The sequence below is a fragment of the Venturia canescens genome, chromosome 3, assembly GCF_019457755.1.
Source record: "Venturia canescens isolate UGA chromosome 3, ASM1945775v1, whole genome shotgun sequence".
In the NCBI taxonomy this organism is placed as follows: domain Eukaryota; kingdom Metazoa; phylum Arthropoda; class Insecta; order Hymenoptera; family Ichneumonidae; genus Venturia; species Venturia canescens.
Window position 1 is genome coordinate 24,331,284 of NC_057423.1, and position 14,117 is coordinate 24,345,400.

Here is a 14,117-nt window from a genome sequence, read left to right on the forward strand (position 1 = left end):
CGAGAAGGGTATCAGAAGCTTTGATATTTTTTTTCCGTCGTACAATATTGTTTTTCATATTCACATAGACTTAGTAATATTGTTCTGACTCAATTCGATCAAGCAAGATTACATTTGTAATGAGTTTCTTCACCCTTTGATAATGAAATGAAGAATTAAATAATGGTGTTTCTACAATAAAAGAGTGTCGTCCCAATTATTTAACTTGCTGCATCCTTTTCACACTCCGAATTAAAAATGACGTTGCGTCAACGGACTATTTATTGTTACGTATGAGGAATTCAATAACTTGATAAACTGTCACGTAAATATATTATCAAGTTAAGGGTACACGCTCACGTGATCTTGCGATACAAATGCGTCGACATGATTATTTCATTCATAGAGAAATTACCAGTATATTCATTACTTTTATACTTTGTCTTCTTATTCGCCCCCTTTTCCACAGGGACAACGCAAAGATGCTTATTCTTTAAATCCTACGAAATCAAATTCATCTAATTCAAATCAAATTAAATTTTACGAAATTCCTCATTAAATATTTATTTCACTAGTTGCATTTATCATTAAATCTTTCTTTCACTTTTTGTCAGCCAATTGCGCCACATGCCATTGCTTTCCACAATTTGAAAAGTTTTATATGTCAATTTCTTAACAATGCTAGTGTCAACGGAATGCATTGAGTCGACGACATCTCCGAGTCACAGATCAAACTGTGTACCTTTGTATCGCTGTGTTGTATGACTCTCGTGACGTTTTCCACGACATCTAGAAGAGCATCATCCAGAGTATCGCTCGCTTCACCAGCTGCAATGTAATTCACAACTTCCAATTTGTCCTCAGACTACATTTCTTAATTTTTTCGATCAATTTTGTATTTACCAAAAGTTCTCTTACTTACAATGTGACTAGTGCACCAATGTTATGAAATGAATCAAAAATAGAAACAGAAATCCGTGATACCACTTTGAGTTGGACCACTCCAGCCCCAAGGCCAAAGAGATTGCGGAAAGGTTCGATGCGATGTATGAAGCCGACTGATTCCTCCGATTCCAAACGACCAGTTTTCGATACCGATAACGTTCCGGGATCACCGGCAGATTATGAGTTGCTTTCCGAATTTCGAAAATTTGGAAGCAGATGTCAAATTTCGACCGGTACTGGACTCATCATCCTGTAAAAGTAGAAAATGAAACACGGGAACTATACATCTTGTGCGAAACATTATGCATGCCGCGGCGCAATATATTTTATCACATCTTCTTCTCATATGCAAGGTCGACATAACCCAATGAAAATAGGTCGTTCCTCGACATTTACCGGTAGCTGGTGGGAATCCATTTTAGTTGTGAATAACCGATAGCGCGCCGAAAACGCCAAAAAGTTCAATAAAACAGAAAAACAAGATACGAGAATATACGAGGCAGGGAAAATTAAACGATGGCGCGACGAGTGTGTGATCAACTTCGTAACCGATTATTCACTGCTCTGAATAAACGCAAACAACGCGACGCTGAAAGAAAGTCCTGCATAGACACGCTCGTGGTGCCTATCATGGAACGAGTGAGTTAATGTGCATGTGTGTGAGGTGTGACTCGTGCAGAAAAGTGACGGCTGGTCAAGCCGTGTGGACATACTAATTACGATTACGGAGGCCGCCACAGTGTAAGTACACATTTATTTGTATACATATATGCCGCTACGTATCGTTATGATTGTGTGCTTTTTGAAAACCTTATTTTATTATCACGCATACGTTACCGGTACGCTATAGAATACTTTAACAAAACTCTTTGGTCGCGGGCATTTCAGTTACTGCCACTGTCGTCGTCCATGTCGACTTCTGATTCTCCTTCGTCGTGATCGTTGTCGTCGTTGATACTCGCGTCAGAATCATCGCTTGTATTTTCAGTTTTTTTCAATGCTGCTTCCTGTACAGTCTGTTTTGGCATTGTTCGCTTCTGTTGGCGTATCAGATTGTACCGGTTATACGATAATTTTTGGCTTATCGATTTCATCGTATCTTCAACGGTCTTCACTTGATCTAACGGTAATTTTTTATAACTCTGTAGGTTGTAACATGCATCTGTTGATGAAAATTTCAAAAAGCATTCAATTAATTCATAAATTAACCTAATCGTATCTTATATGTGTGTCGCACGTACACTCTTCAATGACACTGCAACACTCACTCCTTAATAATATTGCGCTGTCTTTCGACACCCGCTTCCGTCCGGCGTCCCCTTTGCCATCTTTCTTCGTTGTTAATTGATTCCTCGTTTTTTCATTCCACAAGCTTCTCATGAGAATGCCCAGTCGATTACTCATACTGTTAGCGACTATTGCTCTTGCAACAGTCTCTCGGGGTAACTGCCAGTTCGGAGCTACTTCGATTTCATCAACATTTTCATCCTCTAGGCCGGTTATCTCGAAATGTGACTCGTCACTGCTTCCTTCTTTGCACAAGTTTTTTAACCTTTTGGCAAATATGTTCATTTGCTTGATCAAGATGTTGAATTCGGAAGCCTGTGAATATATGGAAACATTCTTTAAGAAAAATATTATTCTACTGCAACATGCTCCTATTATCAACGTCGTTTCTTTGCTGTTATTACCATTTCCCGTATCGTTTCCATGCGCCTTTCAGAAGACGCGAGACTGTTTGCAGTTATTACTTGCTCATCCTCAAAAGTTTCCCTGTCACTGGAGCTGTCGACAACGGTTCGCCCATGTTGACTATGCGTTTTTTCGCCTCTCGCCTATGAATAAATTCAAATTTCATTGTTCGTACAATAAAACTTAAAATTCGGCGTTCTTTTTATTTTCTTCATTATAGCTCTAAAAAATTCACTGTTACCTGTTCTTTTCCTCGAACTGATTTTGTCTTGTTTTGATGAGACAATCTCCTTTCTTTAAGTTTCGCTGGTACCGGCAACAATTTTTTTTTCAGCTTCTTTGCCGGTTTGGGTACATCTTCCTCACTGTCTTCGAACTCGAAAAGGTCCTCTCTCTTCGTCTTATTTCTCCTCCTAGTCGCTGTACCCTTCCCCATTTCCTGCTATCAATATCATGTTTCCAGGCTACAGTGAGAATTTATGCATAAATCGTCATGACATAAAGTGTTCTTGCAACCTGCACGGATGATGTTCCCGGTTCACTGAACGGCGGCATTATTTTTTTCGTCGCCTTCTCCATTCCTTTGCTGATAACCTGCAGTAGATAACAATTAAAGACAACCGTAACATTACATGTTAATGCATTATTCGTACCGGTAACTTTGATTGAGAAGCATCCCTCGGAGCAACATCGCACGCTCTTTTCGGTTTTTTCACGTTGTTCTTTCCCGTTGCGGCATTTTTCTTTTTTTTCCATTGCTCGAAGACTTTTTCTTTTTCAGTATCTTTATCCAGAACGGTTCCGATGCTCTCATTGCCCACGCACTTGTCATAAGACCGATTCCCTTCCTTTCCCAACGTCTTTACTTTCCCTGCTCCTTCAATACTTTGGCTTTCCGAAAGAATCATTCCTAAATGTCTGGCGGCGAGTGACGTGACCTGCCGCATCGGAGTCTCTTGTAACTGTCAAACGAATACGTCAAAAATAACAATTAACATTTATCGCCTTTGATTCGTCTTACGCCAACCCATTCCTTTCCTGGACGAAGAACATCGGTCCGGGATGAGATTGATATCGCTTCAAGTATCGAATTAAGCCAGCTTACTTTCGTAATTTTTCCATTGTTGCCTTGTTGCGCGATATTTGCTATTCTCATTGAAGTAGATTTTGCGCTCGTCCCGGGGTACGATTCCACTTTTTTCACCACGATTCTCTTGTTCGCTTTCGGGATGTTCTTGGAGGTCTGGAAATTTTTCCGAATTTAACATAAACATTATTATTTTCTTACTGCTTACAGTAAACATACATTTGCAATAACAGTATTAAAACTTACACGCCCGCTGTCACGGATATCGTGAACAGGAGTTGAGACGCCCGTTTTGGATTTTCCTATGTCTGTCGAAGTACGTACGCTGACTGTTTTGTCTGATCGAGTTTCGATCGTCGTCGGATTTCTCAATTTCTCAGTACGTCTTTCTTCATCGAGGTCATGCCCCTTTCGTGGCGAGGCCTCATTACCGGTAAGTTCGTATGTCGTAACTGATGGTGTGTCCCTGTTCGGATGATCTGCATTGTTGGCTATGACTTTACCGATATCGCTGTACGTATTACTGGGAGCATCATCAGAATCCCCTTTTTCTCCGTTCTCTTCATCGTTCGGTGCCAATACGTCGGTCGAAATGAAAATCTTTTCCGAAAGTTCGCTCTCCATTTGAAGAGTAACCACTCTTTTTTTCTAAGGTTTCACGTCGTGAAGTAAGAAGAAGAACAAACAATTCGTAATAATTTCCTTCCCGGCTTGGAATACTTGCAAAGTAAATCGTGACAATTGCGATTACTTACGTCAGAAGGGTCTTCGATGTACCCCAAGCTATTATTATCGTCCGTGTGGGAACCATGCGATAAACTCACGGCGATATCCCTTTCTTCCTGTAAGTCAGTTGCAATTTTATTACGATCTTCAGATTGGCCGTCCTCCATACCATCGGTCTTCAATTCCGTTGGCGGCAACACCTTATTACCGGTATCTATTCCCTCACTTCCCGCCACGGTACTGTCGTCGTATTCCGCGTGCTCTATTTGTTCCACCTGCTTCAATATAATTGCGATAATTTCGTAATTAATGTTGGACCAACAACCCTTACACTGGCTACAATTTTTTCCACACCTCCTTCACATTTTCATCGTCGCTGTTTCCGGGACGCGATTCTCCGTTGCGCGCTTCCGTGATTTCTTCGCTCCCCGTTCCACAACGCAAGTCGATCATCGGCAACTGAGGTGCTTCTTCTTTGTCGTTATCGATGTACACCTTAAATTACAGTTACAGCATGTACACGTCATGTTTTTACAACATTTCAATTAATAAAATTTATTTTTTGTGTACACGGCGATGTCGTTCGATTGAAATAAAGGGGTTTCATACCGGTAGTATTTCAGTGCTGTTCATCTCGAGCTTCTCCAAAGCATTTTCCACGGCGATCCCCTTTGCCTTATCGAGTTCTCTCTGTAACACAAAACTTCATCGTTACGGACTTTTACATGTGTATATGTCGTACAAATTTCCCTACTCTGACGATGGAAGTTATTATTATCGTTAACGTTGGCAAAATTTAATAAATATACGTCTTATATTAATGTTACAATGATTCGTAAATTGTTCATACAAAGTTCAACGCTTGATACCGAAGTACCACTTTTCATTCCATTCTACGCAATCATTTCGTATCGTCGCGCGACCTTGCTCCACCAGTCTTTGCAACGCGCACGCGCTCTCCTTGCGTACGACCGCGCCCAACATGAGAGGGGCGTTCGCTTCGCTGGCTAGCTGCCGGATCCTGTTTTGGAGCAGTACTGCTCGACGTTGGTTCGTTCAGGCACGCTCACTATAGCATTTCGCGTTGTATATCATTCCTTACTCATTGCGATTGCGGGAATTTTTTTATATTTCTTCTACCATTCAGTGAAACGAGCTCGTTCTAAAAAATCAGATTCATCAGCACATTCATCCATTCATTTCTAAGCAGCTACAACGAGTTACAGTGTTATCGCAGTGATTCAAACGAACGCGTTACATTTTTTTATGTTTTCACGATGTTGCGGTTTCAACGTTCATCACTCATTATTTTAAACAGCGTTTCGTTCATCGTTCATCGGACATAAGAGTTGCAAACTTATTTCCGACACGTTCAACGAAATTAGAAAAATACATAACCCGCGTGGCAGTTTTGCTGGCGTGGAAACTATTAGTGCGCAACTGCATTCCCGTACGCGTCTTTTTCAGATGAGTGAGTTATTTCATTGTGCGTTTTCTTCCCCTACATCGAATGCTTTCTTCCTTCCCCAGTCGTCCAACTCAGTAAATTCTCATGATCGTTGTTGAAGTATGGGTTTTGCGTGTGCGTGTGAGTGTAACCAGAAAGAGGGAGAGAGAGTAAGACAAACCTGGTGGCAGGTAGTATGTTCACGACGAGCGAACGGAACACGAGTGATTGATACTTTCGGCACTTTTGTATAGTTAACTAATTTCGATATAATTGAATACTCGAAGATATTACGTGGTACATTAAGAGACGACGTCTATCAATGCCTCGACCTGACCTCCTCTTCCTTGAACGAAACTGAAGCTCTACTATAAACCATTCTTCCCCGAACGGAATTTCGTGTATGTAACGTTATTGAATCACGAAGTGCGACGTGAGATAAGCAACATTTTATTATGATCGTGGTACGATCCAATCGGGAAATAACATTTTTGGTACGCACGATATTAAAAGAAATATCTCTACCGGTCGCTTTTCTTCGTTCTTCAATGTAATCTCCAATAACCGGTGAGGTCTAAATTTTTTCAACTCAAATATGTACCTTCGCGATAAAGCGCAAAAATGTCAGACATTCCATTTACTTAAACAGAAGTTTGTGTACGCAAACAATTACCGAGCGTGAGCAGGACCAAGATTTTGCGATGATCGCGGTACGCGTGACTCATCTTGAACAGAAATTACCCACACTCTGTACAGATACCAATGTTTCGATACCAGCAACTTTTCTCCTCTTTTCATTACATCCCCTGTTCCCAAGTTGTATCAAAAAGTCTTAACCTCAACTTACGAAGTTGTCCTTCCATTCCCTCTTTACTTACAAAATCCTTTTTCCACTTCCTTCCCGGAAAAACAACATTTTGCGTCAACGAATTTGAAATTATTGCGACGAGCAAAAATGTCGTTACAATAAATTTTCCACTGCGATATAAGCAGTTACATTTTCTTACGGTCCCAGTATGATTGTCCCGTCACCCCCAATTACCGGTAACAGTCACATATACGAAACGATTAATATATCGTTTATGTTTTCTCCCTGTCGCATTACACCTTCATTCGTCGGTCAACTGTATATTAATTTGGAATACAAATGTACAGTCGTCGCAAAGTGCAAAATTCCGCTACGCCATATCTACTTTCCCTTTGAAGGAAAATTCTTTGACGCAACAAAATAGTATAGGGCGATAACATCTTGGAAAGTGGATGCACTGGTAGGAAACATTGGTATCGGTACATCGAGACAGAATAGGTTTTATTATTTCTGCATGTGACGCATAAGTCTTCATGAAGGAAAAGTTTGATTTTCATCGTCCAACGATTCATCTGAAAATACAAAAAACTTCTCACGCTTACCTTCTTCCTCAAGTGCTGCTTTCTGATTTCCTTAACGTTATTCTCTTGGCTACATACAAGCAGCGCTTTCTTTGATTCCCAATTTCTTTTCACAACGAGTATGTCCGGCGTGTTCATGTCAATTTTTTTCCTCATTAATCTTTTCCCACGCCCCAGCGTCTCGTTCTCCTGGTTCTCGGCCCCATTCTCTGATTCTTCATCATCTGCGAATAGCAAGGATGTACTTGTGAAAATGTTTCCTTATTTCCTCACGTCGTCTACTTGCATCTTCGCACAATAAACGTTCATTTTCTTTTTTCGTCAATTGTATTCTCCCCCAAGACGTTTCAATATTATTATTATTTTTCATCGCCATCACAAAAAAATACTTGTAACGCATTAATGCGAATAATGAACTTACGTTGGAAGCCAACGATGCGAACTCTCGCGAAAGAATCTGCATTATTGTCCTTGTCATCACCATTACCGGTAACTCGATAACGAATCGTTTCTCGCGCGTTCGGGTTCATCACGTATTCATCCAAAAATTTTTCCGTACACTCGACGATTTCATCTTTTGTGTCTCGATAGAACAATTCATTTGGGCTGACCACTTTTTTGACTGCGGCACAGCCACCCTCATTTCGTAACAACGTTATTACGTATTTTTTTCCCATTGTTTCGAGACTATACATGCACCGACAAGTGCCGTGACACGCCTGCTTCACTACTGTTCTACCGTTTGCTTTTTTGTCTTTCACACGTGCCCTTAGTCTGGTTGAATTATTGTGCCGGGAACTTCCGCCTGGCAACAACGCTACGCCGATACGCCGGTACAGCAACAACGCTACGCTAACAAAGCCTATATTCACAATCAGCTTGTTGTTATGTTGCACGTCGTGTTACTGAAAATTATTCATTTTTCTTGTGTGCGCGGCATTGCGTCAGTTTTATTTTTTAAAAGTTGTCAACCTGGCTGTACCGTTTGCCGGCACGTTTTTGCCTATGCATATCGCTGTACGCGCTCGAATCCGTTCAATCGGGATATATATACGTCATATATCTTAATTTTTTACTTATCAGTTTCTTTTCTTAAATTTAATTAACGGCTGTGTTTTTCGCTGCAACACTGGAGCTTTTCCGAAGTAAATATTGAAGAAGTGATTAATGTTACGCTCGTATATACTTATTCATTCGAGTAGTGCTTATAAAGAGAGGTTATAACGTGTACGTCTGTGTGTGTGTGTGTTAATCGTTATTCGCGTTCTTATCGCGTGGGTTTCACATTTGCGCGCATGTATTTCAATGCGATTTTAAACCCCATCATAACGAACCGGTATTTTCGTTTCTCTCATCTATTCTGAATATTTTTTCGTGTACTCGTTGACGTTTGAGGTTAAAAAAAGTACGGAACACCGTCTTCCTCCGTGTCGAATCACGTTGTCGCAATTTCGGTGACAGTTTCTGCTTTCCTCGCGCTAACATGAAGTATCACGTAATTCTCTATTTATTTCCGACAAAAAAGTTTGAGCTTTTCGTGAAAGCGGTTGTATCGTTTTCTATGAACATACGTGATCATTCACGTATGAAATCGCACACCGTAAGTCGCTAAAAGCGACTTACGGTGTGCTATATAAAAATAGTGAAAAATTTGTATTTAACTTTCTTTTTACATATTGCAGTAGCGGCATTTCTACCAAATCTGTGACCTGCTGGCCTACTTTTACCGGTATATGTCCAGATAAGGACTCGTACGCACCTTGGACGGAATTCATCAGTGGAAGGAAAGAACTAGAAAAGGAATAACCTTTTTTTGTATTCACTTCGGTCATCGTTGCATAGGTAATCCTCGGACGTGCAAGGTTAGTTGGATTTTTTTCAAACCCGGGCCCTGATTCTTAATAAGTTGAATAATGTCTCACGTCGATGACGAAACATTGATCGAACTCAGGAGATCAAATTTCATTAATTTGCTTACTTGGTAGTAAAAAAAACGCCGAAACGGAGGAATGAGAAATTTCAAGATAAGACGACAAATAAAGATTTCCATGTACTTATATCTCGTTCTCCCCTGAACGGGAGCAGAGACGTTTGTCGTAGATTCAATTGAGTAATGCACGTTAAGAGGTATCTTGACAATTTTATGAGAAATGAAGTTACGCGGTAATTTTAAAAAGCATTGTAATAAAGAAGAGGACGTCGCTCCTCTAACAATTTTTATTTCTTTCTACAGGCAAAGTTTGCAACGTGTGACGTGCTCAAATGATATTTGAAAATTTTTATGTAATTTACAGGAAAATTCTGGCAAGCAGGAGTCGGCTGAGCGTCCCCGTAGAGAAAACGCAGGAAACTAGTGGTGTACGGAAGTCAGCTGAAGGAACGCAGAACGACGGAAAGTCGCACACGTGAAAACGGCGTGGAAGGGGTGAATAAAAAATTTTTCAAACATTTAAATGTTCAACGTTCCCTACAATAATTGAATCGTACTCTAATGATGATACATTTGAAGAAGGGAGAACGAATGCCGTTATACGTTGGTCGGGAGGTAGATGTTATTGCCGTTACGATACAAAAAAGAAATTGTACAAACTACGGCGTACCTTTGTTTTTTACCACTTGCATCTCTTTCCGTTTTCGACGGATGCGGACACGTTTCTAGTCTTTAACAGTTGGTTTCGTACATTAAGAATTATTTATTCGCCATTGCGAAGAAAATATTTGCACTAGTGTTACGGGAAATATTTTAATGAACAAGCTGCTTCTACAAATGCGTTATTTCTTTCGACCAGTACTCGACGCTTGAAGTATTTCCTTGAAGTACTTCCGAGTAGGAAATGCACGTTCACAGACGTTTCATAAATATTATTCAAACAATGTTTAAATTTGTTGCAGATTGTCAAAAATATACCGGTAATATAGAAGACTGCCGATTAGTTTCGAGGCAGGCTACATGGTTACGATGAATGAAGGAACACGAAACAGAAAGTACAAAGACGAAAAATATTTGCGATGGAAAAGGAGAAAATTCACGGTGCAATTTCTCTCGGCGGTAAAGCGTCTTCCCGGGCCGAAAGATTGCCAATTTTTATCAAAGGAACAAGAATTCAGTGAAGAAGTATGTTCATACAAATAACGACAACTACCAAACAGTGGGTTCTGTTGTTTTTTGAAATGCGCCTTTAATGAAATGGACGGGCTCTCCCACGAGTGAATTCATTTTTCTTGTACCGGTACAGGGGGTTAATGATAGTGGGTCCGTTACCGACTAAAATGTTACTTTGTTTGCAGTGACGGAGAGATTCCACGGATAGTACTAGCGGTGCTGGAACGTCCGAACTACCCCAATCAAATGCGAAACAAGTTCCATGCCCCACATGGAAGATGGAATGGCTCCATGATGAAAAAATGCTCCTTGAAGAAAAAAACAACGAATGGAATGATATCGACACTGAAAATGCGGAAACTATTACCGCTTCGTCACATGCTGATGATATTAATAGCGAAGACATGACTTTAAATATCGCCGATCTGAACGATGTCAGTCCGAGCCAAATTATGAGCGAAGACGACCATGAAGTCAGTGACGAAGACGGCAATAATTGCTGCGACAATGATGACAACGACGACATCAGCTGGCGTGATGTTGATGAAAGCAGCATCGACGACGACGACGACGACAACGATGACGACGACGACGACGAAGATGATGGAGGCGGGGGCGGTGGTGGCGGCGGTGACGGCATCGATGAAGAAGACGATGAAGACGTAAGTGCTTTCTCTATTAAACAAGGACCTCCGATGACCTTCAGACCGGATGTACGAGAAAACCATTTTCTCTGGATAATGATGGCGGAAGCTACTCGATTCAACCTGAGTATCGAAGCAACTTTGGGAATAATAAGAGCAATAAAGAAGCTTTTGAACCACAACACCCTACCGGTAGATAAAAAGACTCTGTGGAAAAGAGTCGGGAGGAAAGAAGAGACAACGCAGGAACGTCACCTGTACTGCAAGATGTGTCAAGGAAAAGTGGGAATAGGGAAGGTACCGCAAGAGGACTGTCCGTGCGGAATTTCGGGCCCGAACAAAGAGACGTCTTCGATATCGTTCTTTATAAAATTAGACGTGAAAAAGCAATTGCGACGCTTTTTCCAGACACGAAATATAACGCAACTCCTAAATTATCGGAATACACGGGAAAAAATCAATCCAGAAGGAATAGAAGATGTCTTCGATGGAAGGTACTACAAACAGTTGCGAAAGGAGGGTCATTTCTTAAACTCGAATTGGAATTTTTCATTAACTTTGAATACGGACGGATGCCAAGTTGGGAAATCTTCAAAGCAGACCGCGTGGCCGATATTACTAATGTTGAACGAACTTCCTTACCATGCGCGAAAACATTTCATAATCATCGCAGGAATTTGGGTCGACGATAAGCAACCGAGAATGGAGGTGTACATGGAACCGATAATTTCGGAACTGCGCGATTTGTATAACACCGGTATTAGCTGGAGTCCTGATGAAAACGGGCGAGTGACCAGTAAATTTGTTACCACGATTTGTACTCTCGATTCACCTGCCAGAGCGAAGTTGTTAAATACTACTAGCTACAATGGCATGTATGGATGTAATTTTTGTTATGCTACCGGAACAAGAATGGATAATGGGTCCAGAAAATATGCGATGGAAGAAATAATAGATCGAACGGATCAACAAATTCGTAGGCATATGGAGGAAGCACAACGCACCGGAATAAGACAGATGGGTTTGATGGGACAATCGACGCTGAGATACTTACCACAGTTTGATCTGCGACTCGGAGTTGTTGTGGACTCAATGCATTGCGTCGACATTGGCGTTGTTAAGAAATTGACACACCTGGTCGTCTTTGAGCCGCCACCAGATATCCAACAAACGACCGCAACAATGGAACGAATAATTGATGAACGTTTGTCGATGATTCGAACGCCCAGCAGTATTTCCAGAAAACCAAGATCTATAAAACTTCGCAAATTATGGAAGGCGAGTGAGTGGCGCAATTGGCTGTTGTATTATAGTTCGGTATGTTTGGACGGGCTGATCCCTGAGAAGTATTTGACTTTATTTACAACACTGTCGGACGCTATGCACACGCTGAACGGTGATTCATTCACAAGTGAACAACTCGAAATCGCTACCGTGTTGATAAACGACTTCGTCGCGAAGTACGAAGAATTGTTTGGAATGGAGCACATGACAACGAACATGCATCTCCTGCAACATCTGCCACGTTCCGTAAAATGTTGGGGACCGGTGTGGGCGCACAATTGTTACGCATTTGAAAGTTTCAACAGCCGTATATTGAAGTCACTGAACAGCAGTACCGGTAGACAAGTGCAAATAGCGAATAGATATTTAATGACGGATTTCGTACGAAATATCAGCAGCGATCCGACAGCAAACGTTTTCACGAAAAAAATTGTAAAAGAAATTACAAATTCCGCCAAAAAAGTGCAAAACCGGAATGACGACGATTACGAAAATTATTATATATTCAGAGGCTACGGGAAAAGTACAACCCGAACCTTATTCGAGTGGGAACGAAACATATTGGTCGAGGAAAGACTAAGGTGCCGTCAGACAATAACTGTATTGGGAAAAGCTGTTTTGAAAGGAACAATATACACGAGCAGAGAAACCGATAAAGAGTATACGCGCAGCTGCGACAAGTTCATTTATACGAAAAGAGGGGAATTCGCTGAAATATTAGAAATTGTCACGTTCGTAACAATCGAAGGAGAGGAATTTAATGGATTCTTCGTATTGTGGTTTGAAAATACCGGTGATGAATCTCCGAGCGGACACTTGCAAAGCTTACGCATTTCAAGAAGAGGATTTGTCAAAGCGCAAAACGTGCGGCTACCGGCGATAATAATAAAAAAGAATGCAATTATTTACGGAATAAAAATTGCTAATACTTGGGAAACCGACTAGGACGGCTTCTGAATACCAAACAAAAAGAAATCGACCGTGGACGCAACGTGGTATTAATTTCAGTGATGACTCCTTCCAAGAAATGTCTGTTAATGAAACGAAATGTAAATGTCGACAAGTATACGCCAAGTAATTTTACGTTGCAGAAACATTGAATAATACTACCGGGTGATGTGCTACGAACGGAAGAGAGTGACGGTGCATCAAAAAAAATTGTATTTTGACAAAACTTAATAAAAAGCTGTAACGGTAGAGTATGAAAGAATAAGTGATGAATTAAATGCAATTAGGGAGTTACTGACAGTTGTAAGAGAATGAAAGTATGCAAGAAAAAGTTGTGAGCGGATCGTGCTCCCGCAACGACCAAGGGGACAAGAATCTTTACGTTGTCCCTGTGGAAAAAGGGGCGAATAAGAAGACAAAGTAGTAGTTGCAAAAAAAGTAATGAATATACCGGTAATTTCTCTGTGAATGAAATAATCATGTCGACGCATTCGTATCGCAGGATCACGTGAGCGTGTACCCTTAACTTGATAATATATTTACGTTACAATTTGTCAAGTTATTGAATTCCTTATACGTAACAATAAATAGTCTGTTGACGCAACGTCATTTTTAATTCGGAGTGTGAAAAGGATGCAGCAGGTTAAATAATTGGGACGACACTCTTTTATTGTAGAAATACCATTATTTAATTCTTCATTTCATTATCAAAGGGTGAAGAAACTCATTACAAATGTAATCTTGCTTGATCGAATTGAGTCAGAACAATATTACTAAGTCTATGTGAATATGAAAAACAATATTGTACGACGGAAAAAAAATATCAAAGCTTCTGATACCCTTCTCGTAAAGATCCCAAAATTCCTTCTATGT

At 40.6% G+C, this 14,117-nt stretch overlaps 2 protein-coding genes across 3 annotated transcripts; one reads left to right on the forward strand and one right to left on the reverse strand.

Moving 5' to 3' along the window:
* Nucleotides 1–293: 293 nt before the first annotated feature.
* On the reverse strand, nt 294–8,467 carry LOC122407815 (uncharacterized). Its single transcript, XM_043414246.1, has 14 exons — nt 7,687–8,467; nt 7,287–7,489; nt 5,039–5,119; nt 4,784–4,924; nt 4,459–4,704; nt 3,950–4,351; nt 3,722–3,859; nt 3,270–3,578; nt 3,133–3,210; nt 2,858–3,058; nt 2,616–2,759; nt 2,193–2,526; nt 902–2,086; nt 294–807 (listed from the first exon to the last, which is right to left on the reverse strand). The coding sequence occupies exons 1-13, from the start codon at nt 7,958–7,960 to the stop codon at nt 1,809–1,811; spliced, it is 2,829 nt and encodes a 942-aa protein (XP_043270181.1). The 5' UTR covers nt 7,961–8,467; the 3' UTR covers nt 294–807; nt 902–1,808.
* Nucleotides 5,466–13,802, forward strand: LOC122407816 (uncharacterized). Of its 2 annotated transcripts, XM_043414248.1 has the most exons (5): nt 5,466–5,900; nt 8,948–9,127; nt 9,560–9,690; nt 10,158–10,380; nt 10,554–13,802. In XM_043414248.1, the coding sequence occupies exon 5, from the start codon at nt 10,647–10,649 to the stop codon at nt 13,239–13,241; it is 2,595 nt and encodes an 864-aa protein (XP_043270183.1). In that variant the 5' UTR covers nt 5,466–5,900; nt 8,948–9,127; nt 9,560–9,690; nt 10,158–10,380; nt 10,554–10,646; the 3' UTR covers nt 13,242–13,802. The 2 variants fall into 2 exon arrangements, with proteins under 2 accessions (XP_043270183.1, XP_043270184.1); XM_043414249.1 differs by having other exon boundaries at nt 8,948–9,690.
* Nucleotides 13,803–14,117: the final 315 nt, after the last annotated feature.